General features: G+C 40.2%; 1 protein-coding gene across 4 annotated transcripts in view; it reads left to right on the forward strand.

Annotated features, from left to right (window-relative positions):
- The window catches only part of LOC124720009 (ubiquitin-conjugating enzyme E2 J2), a 69,436-nt gene extending 44,887 nt beyond the window's left edge, over window positions 1-24,549 (forward strand). For all 4 annotated transcript variants that reach the window (XM_047245248.1, XM_047245245.1, XM_047245246.1 and 1 more), the window contains exons 6-7: window positions 4,211-4,476; window positions 23,646-24,549. In XM_047245248.1, the coding sequence (XP_047101204.1) occupies window positions 4,211-4,471 (261 nt within the window). In that variant the 3' untranslated portion in view covers window positions 4,472-4,476; window positions 23,646-24,549. The remainder of the gene's footprint in view (window positions 1-4,210; window positions 4,477-23,645) is intronic.
- Window positions 24,550-24,997: the final 448 nt, after the last annotated feature.

Genomic DNA, 24,997 nt, shown 5'->3' on the forward strand with positions numbered 1-24,997 from the left:
TGTCCATGCTATTGCATTCATTATTTCTATTCCACATTTTGCTTGAATTTTATTTTACTTAGAATCCCTTTTCTGGTTTTAATCTTCATCTGTTTTATTTGTCCATTGTATTGTATGGTATTGAACTGAGGACTTAGAAACAACGGAGAGGCTTCGTCCCCGCCGTGGCCCTCCGCGTGGTTCACAACACGCTACAGCAGTCCACTCACCCCACCGCTGCCCCACACAGGGTTATTGTCGGCCCCCCCCCCCCGCCCTCTGCCCTCTCCGATGTAGTGTAACTGAGGCGGAATAAGGGGAACTAGTCCGCAGTGGCCGAGGCAGATGGAAAACCACCTTAACAACCATCCACAGACTGGCCGGCGCACCGGACCTCGACACTAATCCACTGGGTGGATTCGTGCAGGGGACCAGCACGCCTACCCACCCAGAAAGCAGTGTGTTAGACTGCACGACTAAGCAGGCAGGGTTATTTGTCCATACTGCGATAGGTATCTAGGCTACATTTTTAATGTTTGTACAAAATTCTTCTCGTTTAACACTATTGATGCTGAGGGAATTAGATTAGGAAATGAGACACTTAAAGTAGTAAAGGAGTTTTGCTATTTGGGGAGCAAAATAACTGATAATGGTCGAAGTAGAGGGGATATAAAATTTAGACGCAATGGCAAGGAAAGCATTTCTGAAGAAGAGAAATTTGTTAACATCGAGTATAGATTTAAATGTCAGGAAGTCGTTTCTGAAAGTATTTGTATGGAGTGTAGCCATGTATGGAAGTGAAGCATGGACGATAAATAGTTTAGACAAGAAGAGAATAGAAGCTTCCGAAATGTGGTGCTACAGAAGAATGCTGAAGATTAGATGGGTAGATCACATAACTAATGAGGAGGTATTGAATAGAATTGGGGAGAAGAGGAGTTTGTGGCACAACTTGACTAGAAGAAGGGATCGGTTGGTAGGACATGTTCTGAGGCATCAAGGGATCATCAATTTGGTACTGGAGGGCAGCGTGGAGGACAAAAATTGTAGAGGGAGACCAAGAGATGAATACACAAAGCAGATTCAGAAGGATGTAGGCTGCAGTAGGTACTGGGAGATGAAGAAACTTGCACAGGATAGAGTAGCATGGAGAGCTGCATCAAACCAGTCTCAGGACTGAAAACCACAACAACAGCAACAACAACAACACTATTGAGTGTCGCATAATATTCCAAATCTTTCCCCCTCTCGTCAGTTACTCTCAAACGACAGCCCACTAGAGTGAATGATTGTACAGTGTGATACCAGGGATCGCAATCTATATCACCTTAGGGACAGTTTCAAAACGTCATTTCCACTGCTGGAGACAGGTCCTTGTCAGAAAGACCCTCATATTATGCCTGAGAGACTACTTTGCAATTGGTTATTTTCTCAGAACTCAAAATTATTGTTTTCTTCTTCAAACACAGCAGAGAAGATAGAATGCCACTTACCATATAGAGGGCATGTTAAGTTGCAGACAGGCACAATTAAGGCACTTGCACAGTGATTTCGGCTACAGCTTTCATCAGCAACAGAAAAATGTAACTGTAACGTGGAATGCAAGCACCAGTTTGGAGGGGGTGGGGAAGGGGAGGGATAGTAGTGTACTGGTGGGGACAGAGGGGCGCTGTCTGGTGGAGTGTGCAGGGTCTGGAAAGCCAATAGGTGCAGTGTCTGGACATTGTGAGGCAGGGAGGAGAAAATGGGGGAGAGGTAGGCAGGTGCGGTGGCAGCAGGCGGAAAACAAAGGGGGTGTGAGGAGAGAATGGGGAGGAGATCACAAGGCAGAGAGGGTGGAAACTTGAGTGAAGAGTGTGGAGACAGTAGGTTATCGTGGGTGGATACTAGGATAATTGAAATGCAAATGAAGTCCCATGTTTCTTTACAGAGCGTAGGGGGAACGATGCGGGAGACCCGCACCACCTTACTAGGCAAGGTCCTAATGGAGGTGGTTTGCCGTTGCCTTTCTCCGACTGTAATGGGGATGGATGATGATGATGATGATGATGATGATGATGATGACGACGACGACGACGACGATGACACAACAACACCCAGTCATCTCGAGGCAGGAAAAATCCCTGACCCCGCCGGGAATCGAACCCGGGACCCCGTGCTCGGGAAGCGAGAACGCTACCGCGAGACCACGAGGAGCGGACACTAGGATAATTACAGGAGTGTAATTATCCCACATTCCTGTAATTATCCTTGTCTCAACCCACTGCAGTCTGCTGTCCCCACACCTCCACCTAACAGATTCCAATCTCCTCTGTCCTCTCACCTTTCATCCCACATGAAAGTTGTATTCTGGCCAGAGCTCATGGCCATGCGCGCACGCGTTTGTGTGTGTGTGTGTGTGTGTGTGTGTGTGTGTGTGTGTGTGTGTGTGTGTGTTTTGTGGCGACACTTCTTTCTATCCTGACTTCCGTATCTTGCATGAAAGTAGGAATGTTAATTTATCTATACATTGACTGGTATTGAGGGGTTTTGTTTTATACTGGCTAGTTCTTAAATTAACCCCAGTGAGTCACTACACGTATTGTCTTCCCAGTTGTGAAGGAAAAAACCATAAGTAAGTTCATACTTGTGTTTTCAATAGATTCTTGTTCACTTGTTTCAGTTACTAGTCCGCAGTTTATTCTTGGTGAAAATCACGTAACCTGATTATTTATGAACCTAAATCGAAGTAAAGTTCAAGACGAATAGTCAGTTTCAAATTAACACATTATTGTATTTAATCAGATGGCAGTTATGAGTGTCGAGGGGCATGAAAGGGAAGCAGTGGTTGGGAAGGGAGTGAGACAGGGTTGTAGCCTCTCCCCGATGCTATTCAATCTGTATATTGAGCAAGCAGTAAAGGAAACAAAAGAAAAGTTCGTGGTAGGTATTAAAATCCATGGAGAAGAAATAAAAACTTTTAGGTTTGCCGATGACATTGTAATTCTGTCAGAGACAGCAAAGGACTTGGAAGAGCAGTTGAACGGAATGGACAGTGTCTTGAAAGGGGGGTATAAGATGACCAACAACAAAAGCAAAACGAGGATAATGGAATGTAGTCGAATGAAGTCGGGTGATGCTGAGGGAATTAGATTAGGAAATGAGACACTTAACAGTAGTAAAGGAGTTTTGCTATTTGAGGAGCAAAATAACTGATGATGGCCGAAATAGAGAGGATATAAAATGTAGACTGGCAATGGCAAGGAAAGTGTTTCTGAAGAAGAGAAATTTGTTAACATCGAGTATAGATTTAAGTGTCAGGAAGTCGTTTCTGAAAGTATTTGTATGGAGTGTAGCCATGTATGGAAGTGAAGCATGGACGATAAATAGTTTAGACAAGAAGAGAATAGAAGCTTCCGAAATCTGGTGCTACAGAAGAATGCTGAAGATTAGATGGGTAGATCACATAACTAATGAGGAGGTATTGAATAGAATTGGGGAGAAGAGGAGTTTGTGGCACAACTTGACTAGAAGAAGGGATCGGTTGGTAGGACATGTTCTGAGGCATCAAGGGATCATCAATTTGGTACTGGAGGGCAGCGTGGAGGACAAAAATTGTAGAGGGAGACCAAGAGATGAATACACAAAGCAGATTCAGAAGGATGTAGGCTGCAGTAGGTACTGGGAGATGAAGAAACTTGCACAGGATAGAGTAGCATGGAGAGCTGCATCAAACCAGTCTCAGGACTGAAGACCACAACAACAACAGATTTCCCTCTATTCGTCTCTTATTTCTGTTTCGTAACTCACTACTTGTGGAGGAGCTTGGGACATTTTCTGAATTTGTATTTCGAGGGCATGGGAGTTAATTTGGGAGCTATTTTGGTTTATTAACACTGAGAGGCGTTGTAGGTGTGCAGTGCAGTGTGTGTGTGTGTGTGTGTTTGTGTGTGTGTGAGAGAGAGAGAGAGAGAGAGAGAGAGAGAGAGAGAGAGAGAGAGAGAGAGAGGTGTGGCTGCTTGTGTGTATGACTGGTGTGCCTTTCTCTTATGTTGCTGAAGCTTTCTTTGAGTGTGTTTTTAATTGTGCCTGCCTGCGGCTTATCGAGCTCCCCCCACCCCCCCACCCTCTACACTGTTGATATTCCTACATGGAGTTTACATTGTTTTGTGTTATTTTTCTTTATTTTACGGGTTGTTTCCCTTATAAAATAATTACTGTTGAAGGCTTTTATTTCTGGTGCACATTGCAGAAGATAAAGTCCGAGCTGGAGCAGAGGCGGAAAGTGGAGGAGGAGAGCCGAAGACCGGCAGCAGCGGACGCGGCAGTGGCGGGGGTGGGAGGTGGCGCGTCGTCGGGGCTGCCCGGGGCGGGGGTGGCTGCGGGGCGCGGGGGCCAACAGCAGCCGCAGGGCGCGCTGCATCACGCCATTGCCAATATCTGCGTCATCATCGGTTTCGCCGCCTTCGCCTACACCGTCAAGTACGTGCTGCGGACTATTGCGGCAGAATAGCTGAGGTACGTACGTGACTGCACTGACGCTGAGAGTATATTTTGACCTCTTTCTCGCTGCAATGTGTGGCCTAATCTTAGCACTGCTGTAACAGGTGTGGAGTAGAATGGCAGGGGATTGTCAGGATGGCCCAGTTTGCCGATCCATCAGGTAGATGGTGCGAGGTCTGCGTGTTAGTGGTCGGCTTACTTGCCGGACTAGCCCCTCGTCTCATCTGCTACATTCTGTGCCCATTTACAAATCTCATTATTTACTCTTGTTTATTAATACGTCCATTAAATATACGAAAGTAGGTTGGTAAAAGATTTCAGTTAATGTTTGAGCTTCACTGTAGTGTCAGCTTATACTGTTTCCTTTTTTGTTTTCCCACAGCCAATTACAGTATCCACATAGGTATTTTTTATTATTAATTTGATATTATTTATTAATTATTATTAATTTATTAAGTATTATTAATTTATTAATTATTATTAATTTATTAATTATTATTAATTTATTAATTATATTAATTTATTAATTATTATTAATCTATTATTTATTAATATATTATTAATAATTATTTATTAATAATATTATTTATTATTAAAAATAGTTTGAGTGATAACAGTAACAATTACAAATATATCTGCTTTGGACAGATCACTAATTTCCAATTACTGTGAATAGTGTGCTTGTGAATGGAATTAAGATATTCCAGCATTGTAGGGTGGTATCACTGATAATAACGGAGTGATAACCCATTTACACACAATAGATATTAAATGATCCATGACATCAGTCGTATTTTCTTGCTGTAAGTCTTTTAGACATTGCTGGCAGACACGGCACACACCACAGTACATCAGACGTGCTGTAGTGTTGGACCACAGATGAAACAGATCACAAGAGATATCATTGTATCGAAACTACATCTCAATCAGCTGATGTGTGGTGGTGTATATTTGCAGGCTATTTATGGGATGTTGTAGTTGTGGTCTTCAGTCCTGAGACTGGTTTGATGCAGCTCTCCATACTACTCAATGCTGTGCAAACTACTTCATCTCCCAGTACCTACTGCAACCTACGTCCTTCTGAATCTGCTTACTGTATTCATCTCTTGGTCTCCCTCTACAATTTTTACCCTCCATGCTGCCCTCCAATACTAAATTGGTGATCCTTCGATGTCTTGGAAGATGTCCTACCAACTGATTCCTCTCCAAGTCAGGTTGTACCACAAATTTCATTTCTCCCCAATTCAGTACCACCTCATTAGTTACATGATCTACCCATCTAATCTTCAGCATTCTTCTGTAGCACCACATTTCGAAAGCTTCTATTCTCTTCTTGTCTAAACTATTTACCATCCACATTTCACTTCCATACATGGCTACACTCCACACAAATACTTTCAGAAAAAACATCCTGGCGGTTAAATCTGTCCTTTGTGTCAGAAAGTTTCTATTCTTCAGAAACTCTTTTCTGGCCATTACCAGTCTACAGTTTATATCCTCTCTGCTTCCCCCATCATCAGTTATTTTGCTGTCCAAATAATATGACTTTGTGTTTTCTTTCCTAATTTAATTCTTTTAGCATCACCTGATATAATTCAGCTACATTATATTACCTTTGTTTTGCTTTTGTTGATGTTCAGCTTATATTCTACTTTCAATACCTTATCCATTCTGTTAAACTGCTCTTCCAAGTCCTTTGCTGTCTCTGGGAGAATTACAGTATCATCAACAAACCTCAGTTTTTCTTTCTTCTCCCTCAAGTTTAATTCCCTTTCCAAATTTTTCTTTGGTTTCCTTTACTGCTTGCTCAGTGTGCAAATTCAAAAACATCATGAATGGGCTAAAACCCTGTCTCACCCCCTTTTCAACCACTGCTTCCCTTTCATTCCCTTTGACTCTTGTGGGAATTGCTGTCTTGTTTCTATATGTGTTGTATACAATCTTGTTGCTCCGTGTATTTTACCCTTGGTATCGTCAGAATTTCAAAGAGTGTATTCGGGTCAACATTGTCAAAAGCTTTCTTCAAATCTACGTATGCTATAAACACAAGTTTGCTTTTTCTTAACCTGTCTTCTAACACAAGACAAATAGTACACTATTCAATATATGGTAACTGAAATGTTTTTGCTAAAAGTTTATTTATTGCAGTGGTGAAGTCCTGTGCAGTTTTTGGTTGCACTGAAAGATAATATCTGGAAGAAAGTAATAACTGATTCCACACAAACAAGTTATGTACATAGATATTCAAATTAATTTGCAGGCTAAAGCTAAGGAGTGATATTCTTACCACACAGATGCATAAGTTCCATGTAGCAGTGTTAATTTATTTGTAAGTAATAAAAATTGAATTATTGTTATTAAATATGTACTTCGTAAAAGTATGTTGTTCCTCAGATCTAAAATTCAATGAATATTAAGATTTTGAGACAGTAGAATGTTAATATAAAGCTCACTAGACAGATTTTCTCTGTAATGAATGTTTTCAAATATATTACCTGAATATTGTTTCGGTATCTGCTATAGTTGAAAAGGAAGTCATAAATATAAACTTTGGTGTAAAACCTGGACTTCATAGATACAAATAGATATCAGTTCTTGTGAAAGCATTACAAAACATTTAACACACACATGGTTGAGGATTTGTTAGAAAACTAAGTGATTCCTGCCAAAGTGATATTTTATGTTCTATTCCTGTGAAAGCAGTGAACTAAATGTCTCAAATTGCAATAAATATGGAAATTCGTTGAACTGTAATTGTTAGTTGCAAAAAAGAAAGAAATATAAAAATAACTGTCACATAGACGATCGTGTGGAACCCAGCTTGCGCTATTCGTGAACGAGACTCAGAGGGCCATAGACACGGATTCAGAGGTAGATGCCGTGTTTCTTGACTTCGGCAAGGCATTCGATACAGTTCCCCACAGTCGTTAAATGAACAAAGTAAGAGCAAATGGACTATCAGACCAGTTGTGTGATTGGATTGAAGAGTTCCTAGATAACTGAACACAGCATGTCATTCTCAATGGAGAGAAGTCTTCCGAAGCAAGAGCGATTTCAGGTGTGCCGCAGGGGAGTGTCGTAGGACTGTTGCTATTCACAATATACATAAATGACCTTGTGAATGACATCGGAAGTTCACTGAGGCTTTTTGCAGAAGATGCTGTGGTGTATCGAGAGGTTGTAACAATGGAAAATTGTACTGAAATGCAGCGAATTGACGCATGGTGCAGGGAATGGCAATTGAATCTCAATGTAGACAAGTGTAATGTGCTGTGAATACATAGAAAGAAAGATCCCTTACCATTTAGTTACAATATAGCAGGTCAACAACTGGAAACAGTTAATTCCATAAATTATCTGGGACTAGGCATTAGGAGTGATATAAAATGGAATGATCATATAAAGTTGATCGTTGGTAAAGCAGATGCCAGACTGAGATTTATTGTTAGAATCCTAAGGAAATGCAATCCGAAAACAAAGAAAGTAGGTTACAGTACACTTGTTCGTCCACTGCTCACCGGTGTGGGATCCGTACCAGATAGGGTTGATAGAAGAGATAGAGAAGATCCAACGGAGAGCAGTGCGCTTCGTTACAGAGTTGATAGATAAACTCCAGTGGAAGACTCTGCAGGAGAGATGCTCAGTAGCTCGGTACGGGCTTTTGTTGAAGTTTTGAGAACATACCTTCACTGAGGAGTCGAGCAGTATATTTCTTCCTCCTCCGTATCTCTCGCGAAGAGACCGTGAGGATAAAATCAGAGAGATCAGAGCTCACACAGAGGCATACCGACAATCCTACTTTCCACGGACAATACGAGACTGGAATAGATGGGAGAACCGATAGAGGTACTCAAGGTACCCTCTGCCACACACAGTCACGTGGCTTGCGGAGTATGGATGTAGATGTAGATTAATATTGGTATTTTGGAGAAATTGGGTTAGCGCTGCTGCTGCTGCTGCTGCTGCTACTACTACTACTACTACTACTACTACTACTACTGATGTATAACACTTCTAAAAGTTATTCGCTTGTTAAAATTAGTGCTCAGTTTCAGCTGACTGAAACATTGCTGTTTGCCCTCCATTACTTGACACGATTTCAGCAGCTTAACTTATGAAAGATAATGTGTGTCTGCTCTATATAGAGGGGTTGGATAAAAATATGGAAACACAAGAAAATCCTTCCTGAACATAAATCAGATGTTAGCCAAGTGTGCAGGTTGTATTTGACCACAAATGGCACCAGAGCAATGCCTTCGATACGTTGCAAGAGTCAGCCATAATCAGAACAGTGTTCTGTGTAATTGTGAGTGTGTTACGTCAGAGCTAAGTGAATTGTAATACGGGCAGATTGTTTGTAGTTGTACGGTGGATGCTTCCGTAACCAAAGTAGCTGAAGTCAAGTGTATTGGGAAAGTGGAAAAACATAATCTGTTACGTCACCATGTGAACGGAAGTGTGTGCTGAGTAGCTGGTAAATGTAGTAAGTAAAATGTGCAGTACTGCTGATAGATACGTGTAAAAGTGAAAGAGACCACTTTATCCCAGCTTTCGGAACAGGTAGTTGATTCCTGTGGGAGCAGAGAGATATAGAGATGAGACCAATGCTTGAATAGACACAGTCTGACAAAAAAGTTACACACCTAGAAGGAGGGGGGGGGGGGGGGGAGAGGAAAGAAAAGGAAGATTCACAAATTGAGACGGTATGTGATGTCATTTCAGTGGTTACAAAATAGTCAAATTTGCAGATAGCTCTGCAGTACGAGCCCACTTACAAGTATGATGATGCAGCCTCTCCAGTCTGTATGCGTGCACTTCTACCGTATCTTCCTTCGCCGTCGGCGTTGTCATTGTTACCGTGAGACACTGTTATACCAAGAAGAAAGGCGCGTCGATCTTAGAGCATGAGATATGATGACCTTAAGCCATTGACAACACACAACGGTCACGGTAGCACCTGATTCCAGAATAGCTGCAGTAGTTAAGAACTATCCCCTGTTGACCAGGTCCCCAAAACTTAACTCGCAACGAGATCCCTTCAAAGCAAATTGTCATAACGATCGTCTATAAAGGCTTCGTACAACGAGAAGAAATGTTACGGTTTATGGAATAATAACAGATACAACCAAACTGTCTTGTCTCTTCTGCTTTATTTAACATAACTTTGTTCACAGTTTCATTTAGCATTCACCACTCATTCCCCGAAACCCTTTGATGAACAGTTTTGGTTGCTTAACACCAACAGTCAATGATATTGATACAGCTTTTTTCCTTTTTATAAATTGAAGCCCACTCTCCGTGATATAATAAAAAAAAACCGGTCTCAATACCGCATCCCTCGTGAGATGCGAATAGACTTATCCCGGAATTGACCGCCCTGTAGGTGTACTCAATTTAATGACCACACTTCGCTGTCCGCTATTTCGCGTAGCTGAATGTCCATTTGTTAGTCTGCTTATACACTGTAGCTATTTAAAATTCGCCCCTATATTTTTCACAACGCACAATTAGCACTTCGTTACTTGTTTTTTTCCCCCTCTAAGAGTAAACGGAAAAAAAGACGCCGTATCATCGGCTTAGTCGACATAAAGCAAAACACCTTAATATGCCCAATTTCACCTCTTCTTATAGGATTGGCTACCTTACTCATTAATTTACTACATATTATTTCCAAACACACTAAACAGGTATCGCCGTTATATTTTAATTGTATTCAAAAGCATGTTACTACTATTATGACCAACCAAATCGCGCGGCGTACATTTTTAATGATAACTTTACGCTATTCAATTTCCGTTACAGCTATCTTGACTCGTAATGTTACACGGCCCCCCAGACTGTGATGTCTTGAAGAGTGTTCCAGACAGAACAGTTTTTTTTACAGTGACAGGAGAGGGTATTTGTTTCGGCGAATACACACACTCTGATTCACTCAACAAGTCAGTACGTACATTCTACAATATTTAAGTTGAGTTAATGGGCCTAGACAAAATGCCCTTAACTAAATTCCACATTTGTTTATAGGTCGTCTTAGAAACACTTCGCACTAATCACTTCATATTCACACCACATTTTTTTCTTGGATGAAGCCCTCAGTTCTTCAACCGACTGTGGGTTCGACGATTGGCATCCTAGGCCAAAACCCTTATTAGGCCACTTGTTTAGCCAGAGATGATTTGGTCCTTTTCTTTTCCTCTTAATTCCACTTTTAAATCGTCCATCCTCGCTGTTCGGTGAGAGGATAAATCGTATTTCAGGGTCGTCATTGTTGCTGATACCAAGAAGGTATCTCATGGAAATCGTCGGTACATTCTTTAATTTTCTTTGTAAGTTAGTATAAGTACGTATTTATCTACTGGTGCTTTTATTTAGTTTACTGAGTGTAGTCTTGGTATCATTCAGTGTTTCTTGAATCTATATTTTGCTCATTATTGATAATACTTCTTCAGGTCTATGTGAGGGAACAAGCCTTTAATTACATCAGTATCACAATCTGCCAGGAGGTAGCTCCCTTCATGAGGTATTTTCATTATTTTGTATGGACCTGTATATAAATATTGCCATTTCTTATTCAGTCTTTTCCTGGTTGATGCTTTTGGGTGATTTCTCAATAAAATTTCTTCCCCTACATCATATGTGACTACTTTCTTCACATTTTTATCAAAACGGGTTTTTCTCAATTGTGCTTGATGCTTCAGGTTTTCGTAGACCTTCTTCACCATATCTTTTTTCTTGGTAACCTTTTGTTCTATCACAGGTAATTTCTTCATCCATTCTGGCACAGTACTTTCACCAAATACTATTTGGTTAGGTGAATAACTTGTCGATAAGTGTGGTAAGTCATTATACACTTTCTCAAATTCATAAATCCAATCGATCCATTTATAATGTTGTTTGGGTACGTACGTCCGTAAAAATCGGTTCAACTCTCGGAAGATTCTTTCAACCGGATTTCCACAAGGGTAAAATCTTGAGATGTAAATGTGCTGGATTCCTTGTTCTTTCATAGTGTCTCTCCATACTTTGCTTGTATAATAAGCAGCGTCGTCTGTCAAGACCATTATAGGTTTGCCGAGCTCAGTTACATAGTTGTTGATAAATTTGCGTAACATGGGTCGAACGTGGAGATTTTTCAAAGGATATAATTTCACATATTTTGAAAAGAGATCCTAGAAAGCCAATACATATTTGAACCGTCCACGTGTCATGGGACATGGCCCACAGACATCACATGACACCAACATTAAAGATTGTTGTGGGATGATAGGATGTAATTCTATCTTCCGACAATAGTTTATGGGTTTCGCCTTCTGACATATTTTGCACTTCTTAAGAATATTTGTAGCTATACGTCCCAAATTTGGATGATAGCAGTATTGTGCTATTTTGGCTGTACATTTAGCGGCACCAAAATGACCCCAATTCAAGTGAGTGTACCATGTACCATACTAGTGATTCTAAATATTTATTTGGAACACAAACTTTCCAAACATCTTCTTCATCCTTCCTCCGATACAGTATTCCGGATTTTAATTGATACTGTTCTTGAGAGTGACTTAGCGTTTTGCTTTCAACAGCATGCCTAATGGCTTTCCACAACTTATCATCATCTTGCAGTTGTGGAAGACTTTGACATAGCTGTGAAATCTGCCTCTCACAATATTGCCTTGATAAATTCATGATTTTAAAGTCAATAGTCCGTTCTTCACACTCGTCGTCATTCTTTCTTTTCGGTAGTCTTGAAAGAGCATCGGCTATGATGTTGTCTTTCCCTCTGATGTATTTGAGCGTAATATCATATTCTTGCAGTAGCAAGGCCCACCGGGTTAAACGTGAATGGAACATCCTTCCTGTTAAAATAAAAGATAAAGCTTTGTGGTCGCAGAATACAATGATCTTCTTTCCATATACAAAATAGCGAAACTTTCTAAGGGACCAGACCACGGCCAGTACTTCCAATTCAGTAGTGCAATATGCACGTTCACAGCTAGAGTGTGTTCTGCTGGCAAACCCAATTATTTTGATGGTACTGATATCTTCTGGATTGTCCATCTGGAAAAGAGTGGCACCCAATCCTGTTTCAGAAGCATCCACAGCAATATAAAAATCTTGATCAAGTCTCGGATGATGTAACAGTGGAGCATTAGTCAAAGCATTGCGGATGTTATCAAAACCTTACGTGCATTTGGAATTCCACTCCCACATGACATTTTTTTCTTAACAGCCGTAACAAACAGTCTTGGCTTCCTAACTGATTGGGTACAAATCGTCGAAAAAATGAAACTAAGCCGATAAATGATTTTAATTCCGTCCTATTTTTTGGATAAGCACATATGTTAATCGCATCCATCTTTTTAGGATTTGGTTTTATCCCTTCAGGAGTGATTATATGTCCAAGAAATTTCAATTGGTTATGAGCAAACTTGGATTTGCTCAAATTTACAGTAACTCCGTATTCCAAAAATTTCGCAAAAACTCTTCTTAATAAGTCCAAATGTTCCTCCCAAGTTTCAGAAGCAATTAGCAAATCATCCACATATAAAGTAACTTCATTCAAAAGGTCTCTGCCCAGTACGGTATCTAATGCCGATATGAAAACACCACCGCTTATTTTCAACCCAAATGGCATGACAGTAAACTGGTAACTTCGGCCCAGAAAAACGAATGCAGTATATTTTCTAGATTCTTTCGATATTCTAGTTTGCCAATATGAACTACGCATATCCAAAGAAGTTAAGAAGCGGGCACCATAAAACTTTTGTACTAACTCTTCTAGGTTCTCCGGTCGCGTTTGTACAGGTATAATGATCTTATTGATCTCTCGCATCCAACACCAATCTGATGTCACCATTGGGTTTAATTACCGCCACAAGAGGGTTACAATATTCGGAATCTGAGGGCTCAATAATACCCCATTCTAACATTTTATTGATTTCCTTTCTGACTACTTCTTTCTTTGTCCACGGGATAGAATAGGAAGTACGACAAAAGGGTTTATGTGCATACGTCTTTATATGGTATTCAAAGTCTTTTATTATACCCGGACGTTTACTAAAAATCGACTGATATGCTTCCAACAAGTAGTACAGTTCGTCCCTTTGGATAGCAGATAAATATTCTGATTCTAACACCTTTTTCTGCAATGACATTTTATCAATCATTTCTTCAGAACATTCAATAAGGCATATATCATACACATTTTCATCATCAATACTGACATATTTTACCATTAGATTCATACACAACTGATTTGGAATTACTCGGCCCTTTCTCATGGTGGCTGTCAAAAACATTACCATTGGAATTAAATATACATTCACCTTTCTCTAAATTAATGATTGCACCGGTCTCACATAAAAAATCCAAACCCCCAGATACATGGTACTGTCATTTTAGGAACAACCAGGAATGTACTTTCTATTTGAGCCCCCCGTATTGTAACGGCAACACGTACCTGTTTCACAACTTTTTGCATTTTTGCGCTGAACGCTTTTCCTGTGATAGGAAAAGTGGGCATTTTTACCCCTCGCCTTATCTGTTTTAAACAGTCCAGCGTCATGACACTAATAGTTGCTCCAGTATCTATTAATATTTCAACATCAACATTATTTATACTTGTTGGAATTATTGCCTGTAAAATTTGTCCACATTTATTAGAAACTTCAGGTTTTTCTTCAATTAATTCATTCCTTACATCCTGATCATTATTGTACCTTAATACTCTGTTCAAATTGATGCCTGCCTTCCTTCTCCTTTCCAGTCATACTAGGAAGGCATTTGGTGACTGGTATTAGTTTAATCTATCTCGTTGAGTCATCGGTGGGGGTTCATGAACTTCCACAATCCGTACAGTATGATCCGAGTTATGGTATTCACCCCGTCGCACATTGGAGGCTCCTTCGCCCATTGGTATAACTCCTTGTGCTGGATGAGGACTCGAGGCATTTGTTCCATCCTGCCGATGAACATTATGCTTCGAATTATCTTCCCAAGGTCGAATACAATTGGATTCATCACTTGGGTATCTGTTACTCTTATTAATATTACTACTATGCACATTCACGTCACCATATCGAGGTTTACCTCTAGCACAGTAAGTATCTCTTCTATATTTATTATAATCATTGTTTTTATTGCAACCATAGGATGAAGATTGTCCACGCTCCTGTGATGCAGGTTTGACCTGGTTTTCGGTATTATTATTATCATACGTTAAATTATTATAATAATTATTCGTATTACTAAGAGTGTGAGTCGACATTTGATTACTACTCATTTGTCTCGCGTCTTCCATAATCGTATCTATAGAGTCAATCACCGACAAGAACTGTTCTACATCGTGCTCAGGAACATTTATTAACTTCTCACGTATATTTATCGGCAACCTTCCCTTCAAAATTCTGATCACTTCCTTGTGAGAAATTGGATCACTCCAATAACGTGTCTTATTTATGTACTTTTCAAAATACTGCCTTAAAGTACTCCTTTTACTGTTAAAATACTCAGGTTGGTAAACCTCTTTTCTTAATTTCTCTTGTTTACTCGACGACCAGTATTTAGCCAAAAAAAGTTGTTCAAACTCAGCGCAAGTATGGCAACTTTCACTTACTTCGGCGGCCCATGATACGGCTTCTCCGGTAATTTTGGATACTATAAATTGAAGTCGGTCGTGTTCTGACCAGCTACGTGGAAATATTCTTTTGAAATTATTGATAAAGATTTTCGGATGCAGGTTGTTCTTTTCAGTGGAGAATGTTGGGAATTGTCTACTTTTAAAAATGCTGTTCTCTACCTTTAAAGAAGACAAATATCCTCGCTGACCAAAAGAATCGTCATCTTTACCAACCGAATCATCAACTTCCCAATGCAAATTTTCGCCACAATTGTACTTCGTATTATCACATGTTCGGTTGTTTTTCGACCTATTCTCCGAACGTTCGTCCTCTGTCAACAAATTTTGTGATGACTTTCGTTCTAACTCCGCCAATTTATGATTGGTTTCCTTTTGCCATTTAGGTAACTTACCAACTATTTTCTCTTTTATTTTCTGAATTTCGCTAGTGAAGAGCTTAATTAATTCATCATTTCTACTTAGGTGCTCATTGATATTTTCATTTGGCTAGGATCCAATAGTAGTCTTAACCTTGTCTATAATTTCATTTCCTTTTATTTCTATCCATTCAGATAGATCTTCGTCAAGTCTTTTAGTTTGATCTACTAAATACTTGTCAATCCCCTTACGAGCATCGGACTCAAACTCGACTATTTGTTTCGAAAGCTCTTCTATCTGTGCGCTAGCATTTAAACAGCTGCTTTTACACTTAACCATCCTATTGGACAGGCCATCATAACTCTTCGAAACTACCTCATATTTCTTTTCTACGTCATGAAGTTTTCCCATTAAATTATTATATTGCCTTTCTAAGGTGTTAGAAAACTCTACATCTAGTTCTCCAAATTTCGCATTTAATTGAGTCTCCCAGTCCGCCTTTAATTCTTTCTTAGTATTTTCCAGTTTATAATCAAAGGTGTTCAGTTTGCTTTCCAAAGAATCCATTTTAACTTCTAATGAACCAAATTTGGCCTCAAATTTTTCATTTAACTTTTGATTGTCCTGTTTTAATTGCTTATTATCTTTTTCTAGTGAACCAAGTCTTCCATTCATTACACCCATTTGAGTATTTATTTATACCAGCATGTTGTTGTTGTTGTTGTGGTCTTCAGTCCTGAGACTGGTTTGATGCAGCTCTCTCTCCATGCTACTCTATCCTGTGCAAGCTTTTTCATCTCCCCGTACCTACTGCAACCTACATCCTTCTGAATCTGCTTAGTGTATTCATCTCTTGGTCTCCCTCTACGATTTTTACCCTCCACGCTGCCCTCCAATACTAAATTGGTGATCCCTTCATGCCTCGGAACATGTCCTACCAACCGATCCCTTCTTCTGGTCAAGTTGTGCCACAAACTTCTCTTCTCCCCAATCCTATTCAATACTTCCTCATTAGTTATGTGATCTACCCATCTAATCTTCAGCATTCTTCTGTAGCACCACATTTCGAAAGCTTCTATTCTCTTCTTGTCCAAACTATTTATCGTCCATGTTTCACTTCCATACATGGCTACACTCCATACGAATACTTTCAGAAATGACTTCCTGACACTTAAATCTATACTCGATGTTAACAAATTTCTCTTCTTCAGAAACGCTTTCCTTGCCATTGCCAGCCTACATTTTATATCCTCTCTACTTCGACCATCATCAGTTATTTTGCTCCCCAAATAGCAAAACTCCTTTACTACTTTAAGTGCCTCATTTCCTAATCTAATTCCCTCAGCATCACCCGACTTAATTAGGCTACATTCCATTATCCTTGTTTTGCTTTTGTTGATGTTCATCTTATATCCTCCTTTCAAGACACTGTCCATTCCATTCAACTGCTCTTCCAAGTCCTTTGCTGTCTCTGACAGAATTACAATGTCATCGGCGAACCTCAAAGTTTTTATTTCTTCTCCATGAATTTTAATACCTACTCCGAATTTTTCTTTTGTTTCCTTTACTGCTTGCTCAATATACAGATTGAATAACATCGGGGAGAGGCTACAACCCTGTCTTACTCCCTTCCCAACCACTGCTTCCCTTTCATGTCCCTCGACTCTTATAACTGCCATCTGGTTTCTGTACAAATTGTAAATAGCCTTTCGCTCCCTGTATTTTACCCCTGCCACCTTTAGAATTTGAAAGAGAGTATTCCAGTCAACATTGTCAAAAGCTTTCTCTAAGTCTACAAATGCTAGAAACGTAGGTTTGCCTTTCCTTAATCTTTCTTCTAAGATAAGTCGTAAGGTCAGTATTGCCTCACGTGTTCCAGTGTTTCTACGGAATCCAAACTGATCTTCCCCGAGGTTGGCTTCTACTAGTTTTTCCATTCGTCTGTAAAGAATTCGTGTTAGTATTTTGCAGCTGTGACTTATTAAGCTGATAGTTCGGTAATTTTCACATCTGTCAACACCTGCTTTCTTTGGGATTGGAATTATTATATTCTTCTTGAAGTCTGAGGGTATTTCGCCTGTTTCATACATCTTGCTCACCAGATGGTAGAGTTTTGTCAGGACTGGCTCTCCCACGGCCGTCAGTAGTTCCAATGGAATATTGTCTACTCCAGGAGCCTTGTTTCGACTCAGGTCTTTCAGTGCTCTGTCATACTCTTCACGCAGTATCATATCTCCCATTTCATCTTCATCTACATCCTCTTCCATTTCCATAATATTGTCCTCAAGTACTTCGCCCTTGTATAAACCCTCTATATACTCCTTCCACCTTTCTGCTTTCCCTTCTTTGCTTAGAACTGGGTTTCCATCTGAGCTCTTGATATTCATACAAGTCGTTCTCTTATCTCCAAAGGCCTCTTTAATTTTCCTGTAGGCGGTATCTATCTTACCCCTAGTGAGATAGGCCTCTACATCCTTACATTTGTCCTCTAGCCATCCCTGCTTAGCCATTTTGCACTTCCTGTCGATCTCATTTTTGAGACGTTTGTATTCCTTTTTGCCTGTTTCATTTACTGCATTTTTATATTTTCTCCTTTCATCAATTAAATTCAATATTTCTTCTGTTACCCAAGGATTTCTACTAGCCCTAGTCTTTTTACCTACTTGATCCTCTGCTGCCTTCACTACTTCATCCCTCAAAGCTACCCATTCTTCTTCTACTGTATTTATTTCCCCCATTCCTGTCAATTGCTCCCTTATGCTCTCCCTGAATCTCTGTACAACCTCTGGTTCTTTTAGTTTATCCAGGTCCCATCTCCTTAAATTCCCACCTTTTTGCAGTTTCTTCAGTTTCAATCTGCAGTTCATAACCAATAGATTGTGGTCAGAATCCACATCTGCCCCTGGAAATGTCTTACAATTTAAAACCTGGTTCCTAAATCTCTGTCTTACCATTATATAATCTATCTGATACCTTTTAGTATCTCCAGGGTTCTTCCATGTATACAACCTTCTTTCATGATTCTTAAACCAAGTGTTAGTTATGATTATGTTGTGCTCTGTGCAAAATTCGACCAGGCGGCTTCCTCTTTCATTTCTGTCCCCCAATCCATATTCACCTACTACATTTCCTTCTCTCCCTTTTCCTACACTCGAATTCCAGTCACCCAAGATTATTAAATTTTCGTCTCCCTTCACAATCTGAATAATTTCTTTTATTTCATCATACATTTCTTCAATTTCTTCGTCATCTGCAGAGCTAGTTGGCATATAAACTTGTACTATTGTAGTAGGCGTGGGCTTCGTATCTATCTTGGCCACAATAATGCGTTCACTATGGTGTTTGTAGTAGCTTACCCGCATTCCTATTTTCCTACTCATTATTAAACCTACTCCTGCATTACCCCTATTTGATTTTGTGTTTATAACCCTGTAGTCACCTGACCAGAAGTCTTGTTCCTCCTGCCACCGAACTTCACTAATTCCCACTATATCTAACTTCAACCTATCCATTTCCCTTTTCAAATTTTCTAACCTACCTGCCCGATTAAGGGATCTGACATTCCACGCTCCGATCTGTAGAACGCCAGTTTTCTTTCTCCTGATAACGACATCCTCTTGAGTAGTCCCCACCCGGAGATCCGAATGGGGGAATATTTTACCTCCGGAATATTTTACCCAAGAGGACGCCATCACCATGTAATCATACAGTAAAGCTGTATGCCCTCGGGAAAAATTACGGCTGTAGTTTCCCCTTGCTTTCAGCCGTTCGCAGTACCAGCACAGCAAGGCCGTTTTGGTTATTGTTACAAGGCCAGATCAGTCAATCATCCAGACTGTTGCCCTTGCAACTACTGAAAAGGCTGCTGCCCCTCTTCAGGAACCACACGTTTGTCTGGCCTCTCAACAGATACCCCTCCGTTGTGGTTGCACCTACGGTACGGCTATCTGTATCGCTGAGGCACGCAAGCCTCCCCACCAACGGCAAGGTCCATGGTTCATGGGGGGTATACCAGCATATCAAACATTTTTTGATTAATATTTCCATTTTCAGGATCAACTTGATCTACTTCCGAAACCTCAAGATCTTTATGTTCTCCCACGCTGCTTACCTTACTTATCATTGTATTTGAATCTCCTAACGGCTCTAAATCAATAACTGTATTATTATCTGTACATATCTCCTGTCCCTCATTGAGCTCATGGGATGCATCATCCCTATCCTCTTCACTTTCCTCTCTCTCTCTCTCTCTCTCTCTCTGTCTCTCTCTCTACTCATTACTCTACTCAACTGCACATTATCATGAATTCTTTTCGTTCGTTTTGACATGATTATTCACTATCAAGACATACACTTATTTTCACTATGTATTTATATATATTTATCTACCGAAATCACAAGTCTTAACTTCCTTTTTTTTATATAATTATACAGTTACTTTAATCATACCTGGTAGTATCGCTCACTTTTAGCGATTATTAAAGAATACCTCTTTCATTGGACAGACTCACTGGCTGCTACAATATTTTCCAACTCTAGGGTTCGTGAATCCAGATGACACTCGACTCGATGCAGCAATCCTCCTCGATCGAGCCGCACGTTGTGGCACCACTTCTACCGTATCTTCCTTCGCCGTCGGCATTGTCGTTGTTACCGTGAGACACCGTTATACCAAGAAGAAAGGCGCGTCGATCTTAGAGCATGAGATATGATGACCTTAAGCCATTGACAACACACAACGGTCACGGTAGCACCTGAGTCCAGAATAGCTGCAGTAGTTAAGATCTACGAACTATCCCCTGTTGACCAGGTCCCCAAAACTTAACTCGCAACGAGATCCCTTCAAAGCAAATTGTCATAACGATCGTCTATAAAGGCTTCGTACAACGAGAAGAAATGTTACGGTTTATGGAATAATAACAGATGCGACCAAACTGTCTTGTCTCTTCTGCTTTATTTAACATAACTTCGTTCACAGTTTCATTTAGCATTCACCACAACCCTTTGATGAACAGTTTTGGTTGCTTAACACCAACAGTCAATGATATTGATACAGCTTTTCTCCTTTTTATAAATTGAAGCCCACTCTCCGTGGTATAATAAAAAAAAACCGGTCTCAATACCGCATCCCTCGTGAGATGCGAATAGACTTATCCCGGAATTGACCGCCCTGTAGGTGTACTCAATTTAATGACCACACTTCACTGTCCGCTATTTCGCGTAGCTGAATGTCCATTTGTTAGTCTGCTTATACACTGTAGCTATTTAAAATTCGCCCCTATATTTTTCACAACGCACAATTAGCACTTCGTTACTTGTTTTGTTGTTTTTTTTTCCTCTAAGAGTAAACGGAAAAAAAGACGCCGTATCATCGGCTTAGTCGACATAAAGCAAAACACCTTAATATGCCCAATTTCACCTCTTCTTATAGGATTGGCTACCTTACTCATTAATTTACTACATATTATTTCCAAACACACTAAACAGGTATCGCCGTTATATTTTAATTGTATTCAAATGCATGTTACTACTATTATGACCAACCAAATCGCGCGGCGTGCATTTTTAATGATAACTTTGCGCTATTCAATTTCCGTTACAGCTATCTTGACTCGTAATGTTACACACAGATTAAATAGGTAAGGGTGCAGTGAACCCATTTTATTGTCTCCAGAGGTTAACTGGCCAACAGGTGTTGTAACTGCTCCTAAATGTCCCAGGTACGGGCAGTGGAACAGAGTTGACGCCTCGGCTGGTCCCACACGTGCTGTATTGGGGACAGATCTGGGCTTCTTAGTGGCCACGGGAGGACATTATCACTGTGTAGACAGTTCATAGAGCCACGCACCGTTTGTCGAGGAGCACTGTCACGAAAAATGGTACCGCAGTACTACGGCACGAGAGGTAACGCACGAGGACATGGGTCGCCTGACGTGCAGGGCCCCTGCAAGCATGCAGAAGTGCCACAACTTCACGTGGCATGGACTTAACTAATGTCTCAAGTAGTGCTGGAGTGAATTGACATCATGAATCCTGTGGGCTGTCCATAAATCTGTAAGAGTTTTAGGGGGTGGAGATCTCTTCTGAGCAGCACATGTAAGTCACCCCAGATGTGCTCAATAACATTCCTGTCTGGGGAGTTTGGTGGCCAGCAGAAGTGTTTTAAACTTTGAAGAGTGTTCCTGGACACACTCCGTAGGAATTCTAGACGTGTGGGGTGTTGCATTGTCGTGCTGGATCGCCCAAGTCGTCAGAATGCACAATGGACACAAGTGCATGCAAGTGATCAGACGGGATGCTTACGTATCTGTCACCTGTCAGTCGTATGTAGACGTATCAGGAGTCCCATATCGCTCCAACTGCACACACCTCGCACCATTATGGATCCTCCACCAGCTTGAAGAGTCCCCAGCTGACATGCAGGGTCCATGGATTCATCAGGTTGTCTCCGTACCTGTACATGTCCATCTGCTCAATACAATTTGAAATGAGACTTGTCTGATCAGGCCACGTTGGTGTGAACTGGTCCAGGCAAGGCGTAAAGCCTTGTCATGTATTCATCACAGTACACGAGTGGGCCTTCTGCTCCGGAAGCCCGTATCGACGATGTTTCATTGAATGGTTCACACGCTGACACGTGTTGATGGCCCAGCATTGAAATCTGCAGCAGTGTACAGAAAGGTTGCACTTCTGTCACATTGGACAATTCTCTTCAGTCATCGTCAGTCCCATTCTTGCAGGATCTTTTTCCAGCCGCAGCGATGTCTGAGATTCCACGCTTTACCGGATTCCTGATTTTCACAGTAATGTGCCATCGATTGTGCGGCGACTATAACACCACGTTGAATCTCACTTAAATCATGATAGCCTGCCATTGTAGCAGCAGTGGCCGATCTAACAACTGCGGCAGACACTTGTCGTCTTATGTAGGCGTTGATGACTGCAGCGCTGTATTCTGTCTAGCATATCTATACCAGTTTCTTTGGTGCTTCAGTGTAATTCTTTTTTTCCCCACCATCAAATAATACCAGTTAATCTTGTGACTCTGCTGATCATAACTGACTGTTACACAGTGCTGCTCTTTCAGTGACTTGGGCTTTCTCAGCTTTGTACTTGTTAACCTTAAAATGTCAGTTTTACACAAATGCAGAATTTTGCTGATAAATGTCATCAGTGGGTATTTGAACTGACACAAATCCAACTTTATTCCCAGACACCATTATAAAATGTATGATGTCTCGTATATCTTCAGAGGTTTATCCAGATACTTCTGATAAGAGACTGCCCAATTATGCGTCAGAGATTGATAGTCTCTTCCTGTTACCATTTTGGGTTCACGGGATCTTCGACTGGCATATTCCTCGAAGCTGTGGTCAGCAGTGTCGTGTCTCCACTGCGCTGTTGCCTGCTGCACCCCGACACTGCCCACAGCCATGTGATTACCTCAAATGGAAGCTACGCAGATACGAGCTCAAGCAAATGTTGTGAACAATATATCAATAAATCATGAGTTTGCCAATCATCATCTTACATAACATTAATCACTACAAAAGCAACACTATAACTCAATATGTCTACGTGTTCATACAAGACGTCAAAGCAAGGGAAACATTTCACGTGAGAAAAATATATCTAAAAACAAAGATGATGTAACTTACCAAACGAAAGCGTTGGTATGTTGACACACACACACACACACACACACACACACACACACACACACACACAATTCAAGCTTTTGCAACCCATGGTTGCTTCATCAGCATGAAGCAATCGTGGGTTGCAAAAGCTTGAATTTTGTGTGTGTGTTTGAGTTTGTTTGTTCGTATGTCTATCAACATACCAACGCTTTCGTTTGGTAAGTTACAATATATTTTTAACATGAGCAAATTTCAAGGTTTCTTTAGTCTCAATTTCTGCGCACTTTTGCTCCCCTCCCCAACCTCATTTTAGATGTTTAGGCTGTGGCATTGTAAGAGGGGATTATGTCAAAAAAATCTAATTTTTTCGTCAAACAAAAAAAAACAAAAAAAAAAAAAACAAAAAAAGTCTGCCTTGTCAGTGAGTAACTTTTTCTGTGCCCTTGTAAATGTACATTGCACACTTCATTTCCTAAACTTTTATTAGTAAGTGTTGTATAATTATGTTCCACTGCTGTTAAATATTTTCTAATTAGTGTGAAATAATTCCACAGGTATCAGAGGAGTGGGACGAGTATCGGCAGCCTGTATTTGGAGTTTCTTCTCGGACAATCTACAGTTGCTGTCATTATTTAAGATGCGTGTGCAGTTATGTGTAACAGATAAATACTTAAATCCGTTGGCCACAGGTGACTAGAACAGTTTCAGTGATCGCTACAAACAAGACGGCAAGCCTCCTCGAGTGGGAGAGTAAATAAGAAGTATGTACATGGTGTCAATCGGCAGCAGTTAATTGAGGGAGATATCTTCTATTGTATTCACCGTGACAACCATTAATTTGTTGTTTTGCATTCTTAGATGTAGTAATTGGTCGCCGAGGAGATTCTAATATACTAAAATCAACTAAATTATAGAAAAAATTACTAAGAAAGTTTTAATTTTCCAGTAACTGATGCCTTTTCTGCCCCATTCATCATTCTGGAATTGAATTCCATCGTATATTTGTGGTTAAAAGGCTTTGTGTCGGAGTAAAATATTTTTAAAAAAGCTTTGCTGATAAAGTTAACTGTATAATCCATTACTTCCACAGCTGTGTGTGGAATTTGCATGTGGATTGAAGCGATGTGTGTATTTTCCATTTTGTGATTGATGTCATTGTAAATGCTATTGATACTATTTGCAATATTGCAATGACATATTGGTGTCTACAATAGAAAGCATTCCTGAAAACACAACAAAGTTGATAAAATTAAGAGATGACATGCTGCTGATCATTTTTGTTTCACTTAAGGATCTGTGCTGTGGCAAGATTGTTACATTAACACCTGCGAATGAAGACTGGTTTTCGTAGTCCAAAAATCTACATTCTGAGTTTTTGTTCATACATGTTTCCAAACTTCATTATATGTACATTGTTTATAAATAGAAATAAAATATTTACTAGCAGTACTTACTAAATTTGGTGTTCTTCTTTGACACGTTACGGCTGAATTACGGCTGTTACAGATTGCAACAAGATTTTTTTTCATTTGGTCAAGTAGGAAAGCTTTCTGAGATGTGAACTATTCGAGGTATACATTAGGAAAACACTAGCATATTGTATAATCTTAATCTGTGTGCTGTGTTAAAATAACTGCCACTACACTAATCAGCCAGAACGTTGTGACAACCTATCTACGAGGGTCACTCCAAAAGAAATGCACACTATTTTTTTAAAAATACAGTTTTCATTCTACATGTGTGAAAGTTTTACAGTGTGTAGGTACATCCTTCTCGCTTGTCTTGAAACTTAGTTCAACCTGTTCCCGTGAGCGGCGCCGTCACAGCATGTCTTCAAGATGGCTGCTACACTTGACCTTCGTCAGAAGCAACGTGCTGTCATACAATTCCTGTGCTGTGAAAATGA

This window comes from Schistocerca piceifrons, chromosome 11 (assembly GCF_021461385.2).
Source record: "Schistocerca piceifrons isolate TAMUIC-IGC-003096 chromosome 11, iqSchPice1.1, whole genome shotgun sequence".
In the NCBI taxonomy this organism is placed as follows: domain Eukaryota; kingdom Metazoa; phylum Arthropoda; class Insecta; order Orthoptera; family Acrididae; genus Schistocerca; species Schistocerca piceifrons.